The sequence below is a fragment of the Neomonachus schauinslandi genome, chromosome 15 (assembly GCF_002201575.2).
Source record: "Neomonachus schauinslandi chromosome 15, ASM220157v2, whole genome shotgun sequence".
Lineage (NCBI taxonomy): Eukaryota > Metazoa > Chordata > Mammalia > Carnivora > Phocidae > Neomonachus > Neomonachus schauinslandi.
The window spans coordinates 55,162,877-55,169,216 of record NC_058417.1 but is presented as its reverse complement, the minus strand read 5'-3'; the positions used below and the strand labels follow the sequence as shown (position 1 = coordinate 55,169,216).

Here is a 6,340-nt window from a genome sequence, read left to right as displayed (position 1 = left end):
AACATGGAGATTTTCTCCGTTTATTTATATCTTTAATTTCACTCAGCAACCCTTAGTAGTTTTCGGCAAATAAGAATTGCATTTTTTTTTTTTGTTAAATTTATTACAGTTTTATTCGTTTTGATGCTATTGGGAATGAAATTGTATTAGTTTCATCTGCAGATTGTCCAGTACTAGTATATAAAATACAATTGGTTTCTGTATAGTGATTTTGTATCTCGACCTTACTAAATACATTAGTTCTGGGGTGCCTGGGTGGCTCGGTCGTTGGGCGACTGTCTTTGGCTCAGGTCATGATCCCAGAGTCCTGGGATCGAGCCCTGCTCAGTGGGAAGCCTCCTTCTCCCTCTCCCACTCCCCCTGCTTGTGTTCCCTCTCTTGCTGTGTCTCTGTCAAATAAATAAAATCTTTTAAAAAAATAAATAAAATAAATACATTAGTTCTTGTAGGTTTATTTGTCTGTGTGTGTATTCTTGGGATTATTTACATATAAGATTATGTTATCTGTGATTGACAGTTTTCTTTGAAACCTAGATGTCTTTTTTTTTTTTATCTTATTGCAGAAATGGCAAAAATGTACATTTTGCCTTGATCCTGATGTTAGGCAAAGAGCATTCAATCTTTCAGCAGTAAGCATGATGTTAGCTGTGGATTGTTCCATTGATGCCTCTGTTCGGTTGAAGAATCTCTCTATTCCTACTTTAATGAAAGGTGCTTAGTTTTTGTTTAAGCATGGTGTTGGATTTTGTCAAGTGCTTTTTCTGCAATGTGAATGACCATGGAGTTTTTGTCCTTTATTTTATTTATATGGTGTACTACTGTGGTATAATAAAAAATACACAAGTCGGGGGCACCTGGCTGCCTCATTCAGTGGAGCATGTGACTCTTGACCTTGGGGTTATGAGTACAAGCCCCACATTAGATGTAGAGATTACTTAAAAAATAAAATCTTTAGGGCGCCTGGGTGGCTCAGTTGGTTAAGCGACTGCCTTCGGCTCAGGTCATGATCCTGGAGTCCCGGGATCGAGTCCCGCATCGGGCTCCCTGCTCGGCGGGGAGTCTGCTTCGTCCTCTGACCCTATCCCCTCTCATGTGCTCTCTGTCTCTCTCATTCTCTCTGTTTCAAATAAATAAATAAAAAAATAAATAAATAAATAAAATCTTTAAAATATATATATACAGGGGCTCAGTTGGTTAAGCATCTGCCTTCAGCTCAGGTCATGATCCCAGGGTCCTGGGATCAAACCCCATGTTGGGCTACTTGCTCAGCAGAGAGTCTGCTTCTCCCTCTCCCTCGCCCCTGCTCCTGCTCTCTCTCTGGCTCACTCTCTCTCAAATAAATAAAATCTTACCAAAAAAATACATACGTGTGTGTGTGTATCTCTATATATAGTCCTTGTCTCTCGTTCCTGGCACAGAGCTCCTAAAACCTTTGGAATTCCCTGAATGCTAAGAGCGTCTATCATTACCGTACGGGGCCTCTTCAGAGCATACCTGAGTTTATGCTAATCAGGTGACTCTGGGTGGGCCCTTACATAGCTTCAAGATGGCGGCTGGTTGCCAGAAGAACCAACCATGTGATTAGACAATTGGAACTTCAGTCCTACCTCCTCTACCTCCAACAGGGGGAGAGGAGCTGGAGGTTGCATTAATCATAACACCAGTGACTTAATCAGTCATGCCTACACAATAAAATCTTGATAAAAACTCTTGAACAAAGTTCAGGGAGCTTCCAGGTTGGTGAACACATCGATATGCTAGGAGGGTAGCATGCCCAGATAGGACATGGAAGCTCCAAGTCTTCTGCCCCACCTCACCCTTGCGCATCTCTTCTATTTGGCTGTTCCTGAGTTGGGTCCTTTATAATACAACTGCAATATTAAGTATAGCATTTTCCTGATTTTGTGAGCTGCTCTAGTGAATTATCAAACCTGAGGGAAGGGTTGTAGGAACCCCTGAATTTGTGCTCAGCAAGGCGCAAGTGTGGCAGCCTTGGGGATCTGGGATCCACAGATCTTGCAGCTGGGATCTGAAGTGGGGGCTGAATGGGACTGAGCCTTCAACTTATGGGGTCTGTCTGGGCTAACTCTGGGTACTTAGGGTGAGAACTGAATCAACTTGTATGACATCCCGTTGATGTTGGAAAATTATTAGTGTTGGAAAATGACACAATTACATTGATTTTGGGATGTTAAACTAATCTTGCATTCCTGAGATATATCCCACTGGGTCATGGTGTATAATCTTTCTTATATATTTGTTTTATCTGGATTCAGTTTGTTAATATGTTGGCCTCTATGTTCCTGAGGAATATTTGACTGTAGTTTTTCTTGTGATGTCTTTGGCTTTGGTATCAGGGACATACTGGCCTCATGGAATGAGTTGGATTCCCCTCCTCCTCTATGTTCTGAAATAATTTGATAATTTAAACATTTGATACAATTCACAAATGAAGCCATCTTTGGCCCGGAGATTTCTTTGTGGGAAGAGTTTTAATTATTAATTTAATTTCTTTATTTGTTATAGGTCTTTTCAGATTTCCTAATTCTTCTTGAATCAGTTAGTGTCTTTCTAGTTTGTCCATTTCACTTGAGTGGTCAAATTCTCCTTCTCCTTCCATGGTTAACTTTCATCAATATGCCATGTAGTTCATGTTGGAAGTTGCAATATTTCCTCATTGACTCTTGCTCACGACTACATTTACACCTACAATTATCACTGCAGAGCCTGACCATGCCCATGTCAAGGAGGAAGATATGTCCTCTTCCCTTCAAGGTCCTTCTAGCTAGACTGAGAATCAAATTGACATAAGACAGATTAACAAGAGAAAACCAAATCTAGTTTGGTACATATGAGGAATCCGCACAGACATGAGATTCTGAAGACAGCCAGGCAACATGAGGCTTAGATGGGCTAAAGAGAAGGATAGGGTCTGGGGATACAAAGGGGAGGAATACCACTAGAAATGTTTAGAAAACAGGGCGCCTGGGTGGCTCAGTCGGTTAAGCGACTGCCTTCGGCTCAGGTCATGATCCTGGAGTCCCGGGATCGAGTCCCGCATCGGGCTCCCTGCTCGGCAGGGAGTCTGCTTCTCCCTCTGACCCTCCCCCATCTCATGCTCTCTCTCTCTCATTCTCACTGTCTCAAACAAATAAATAAAATCTTTAAAAAAAAAAAAAAAAGAAATGTTTAGAAAACAAAGATTGCCCTGTTATACGTATACGTTTCTTAGGTAAAAAAGAATCTCTGTTAATGGCCCTCTTTCTGATACAGTCTCCTTTCTGATGTGAATTTAGGCAGTTGAGCAGAGGTAAGGAGCTTCTCCTGAATCTGCTGGGTTTTGATTGCTTTTAAAATAATGATTGAGGGGCGCCTGGGTGGCTCAGTCAGTTAAGCCTCTGCCGTTGGCTTAGGTCATGATCCCAGAGTCCTGGGATCAAGTCCCACATGGGGCTCCCTGCTGGGGGGGGGGCGGGGGGGGGGGCCTGTTTCTCCCTCTCCCTCTGCCTGCCACTCCCCGTTTGTGTTCTCTCTCTCGCTCTCTGTCAAATAAATAAATAGAATCTTTTAAAAATAAAATAAAATTGCATTTCAAAATAATCTTCACGCCAAAGTGGCCCATCTTGGGGAATCCTGCCCTTGGCCCCTACATCCATCACCCTATCATACACTTGAGATGGGTATGGTACTAAGAGAGGTACAAATACAGGGAATTCAAGGTATGCATACCTTCTGCACTGGAACATAGAACACACCTCAGGTTACTTCACTGCAGCTGATCAGCTCGTAGCAATAAGAAAAGTTTACAGGCAGCTATACACAGCATTCATTGTTCTGGCGCCAAGAAACAAATAATGATGTACCACTAATGGGCTTTTCCAAACAGGTTATTATAACTTTCTTTCCTAAAAAAAAAAAAATTGGGGAGGGGCGCCTGTGTAGCTCAGGCGTTAAGCGTCTGCCTTCGGCGCAGGTCATGATCCCAGGCTGCTGGGATCGAGCCCCGCGTCGGGCTCCCTGCTCCGCGGGAAGCCTGCCTCTCCCTCTCCCACTCCCCCTGCTTGTGTTCCCTCTCTCGCTGTGTCTCTCTCTGTCAAATAAATAAATAAAAATCTTAAAAAAAAAAAAGGGGGGGGGGCGCCTGGCTGGTTCAGTCAGTAGAATATAGGACTCTTGCTCTCAGGGTCATGAGTTCAAGCCCCACACTGGGGGTAGAGCTTACTTTAAAAAAAATTAATAGTGTGAAAATTAATAAAGGAAAACCTCACTAAAATGGAGTTGGGCTGTCCATGGTAGATCCAATAGGAAGAGACCAAAGGTGCAAGGCCTCAGGAAGGTCAGCTATTACTTACTACGCCAGCAGGAGGAAGGAAGGTTTCCTCTTCACCAAGCAACAACCCAGCCAATGAGAGACAGTCATAGCCCAGCCAATGAGAGAGAGGCACAGCCCAGCCAATGACAGACTGTCACAGCTCAGCCAATGAGAAGCCCCCATACGTCCAACTCCCAGTTTACTCCAATGGACTTTCCGTTTACAGCAGCCCTCCCGGCAGCGCCTTTGCGCCATAAAAGAGCCTGCTCTCCTTTGGTGTGTGGACCTGCGTGTGGTTCTGCTGTCTTTTGTTTGTGATGTAAAGCCATTTTTTGCTCTTCCCAAATAAACCCATCTTTTGCTGGTAAAATGACTGGTTTTATTTATTTTTAAGGTTAACAGTAGCAGCAACAACCCATTGTGAGCTGGCCACTACCCGCAGATGAATAGCCCAGCCATCCAGAGACCACAGTGCAAAGGAGGAGACTGCTTAAATAGAAAGGATTACATAGGTGACCATTATCAAGGCAATTCTTCCCTCTCTGTGCCAGGATGAGTGGTTTCTTACTGGACACTTAAAGCATGCTTTTGGACTTTTTACCTCCTTTAAGGACACGGCTCCTGTCTTTTGGCTCCAAGAAAATCCTTTTAGAAACTTGGCAAGAGAAGCCCTGCCTAGCAAGATGGCGCTGCCCGCGTTGTTGCACCCGTTCTCCAAGCTGCTGGCTCCTGCCAAGGCTCCCAAGCGGCTTTTCAGCGCAAAGTTCTACATTCGGGAGCCGCCACATGACAGACCTGACTGGCTGAAAGTTGGACTGACCTTGGGCACCTCCGTCTTCTTGTGGATCTATCTCATCAGACAACATAATGAAGATGTTTTAGAGTATAAAAGAAGCAATGGGTCGGAATAAACTATTGAAATACTAATATGATATGCTCCATATAGTGATTATACTAGTTCCTTTGGATTCACCAATCTGTTGAGTTGTAAACGTGAGAGAAAAAGTTGTATGTGAATGTATGTCACATCAGCATTTGTGTTTTGCATCATTAAATGAAAAAATAAAAATATTTCTGTATTCTTCAGATTTAAGAAAAAATTGGCAAGAGAGAAAACAACAAAACTTAAGGCTGCAGGAGTGGCTAGAACAGAAAGAAGACAGTCAAGAGAAATCATGGGCCATGGGGTGTGAAATGATGCATCTGCTCAGATAATAAGGAAATGGACTGGGGTCCTGCACCCCAACAGATTTAGGTGACTTAGCTTTGGGTGGAGTCGGGGTGGGGATCAGTTTGCACCAAGATTTAGGACACAGAGGTGTGTTTCTGTGCTATATTGGGAATTAGGAAGACTTTTCTGTAACCATGTCCTAAGCTTTAAATATTCTCTGAGGTTCCTTCCATGTCTACACCTTATGATGCCAGGGCTTCCCTCTGAATCTGCCACGTTTCCGTATTTTCAAAAGCATAATAGAACAATAACTATTCAGTCGCTAACTACTTACCAAGAGTCACCTTGTAGCTCAGATCTATACTAGTTGTAATAAATTAAGAAATATATTTGGGTTTGTCCCCAGTTGTAGCACAGAGCTCCTAAAACCCCTGGGATTTCCTGGGTGATAGGAGGGTCTTTTGTTATTCATATGAGCCCCTTTGAGCACCCCTGAGTTTATGGTAATGAGGATAATTAGGATGGGGCCCCTAGATAGCCTCAGAGTGGGACTGCTATCTGAAAGACCAAGTACTTACAACAGTGTCTGGTATAGTTAAGCACTTGGTATTTAATAGTGAAGTCTATAAACATAGAAAATTAGTCTTGGAAGGTCCAGTCTTGGAGGGCATGATGGTACTGTGTGCATGTGCTGGGGCTCATCTAGTGTATCACTATTTAACATGAAAGGTGCAAATAATCATGCCTTGCTTTGGGCTATTTGCCTTTCACTATTTACACTTTCACTTGCAATGATTATCCTGATCCAGAAAAGAATTAAATGATAAAGCTGATCTCTCAGGAAAGGAAACAGACTG

At 43.1% G+C, this 6,340-nt stretch overlaps 1 protein-coding gene across 1 annotated transcript; it reads left to right on the top strand.

The window, feature by feature from the left end:
* Window positions 1-4,995: 4,995 nt before the first annotated feature.
* On the top strand, window positions 4,996-5,223 carry LOC110572508 (NADH dehydrogenase [ubiquinone] 1 subunit C1, mitochondrial-like). Its single transcript, XM_044921762.1, has one exon. The coding sequence runs from the start codon at window positions 4,996-4,998 to the stop codon at window positions 5,221-5,223; it is 228 nt and encodes a 75-aa protein (XP_044777697.1).
* The last annotated feature ends 1,117 nt before the right edge of the window (window positions 5,224-6,340 follow it).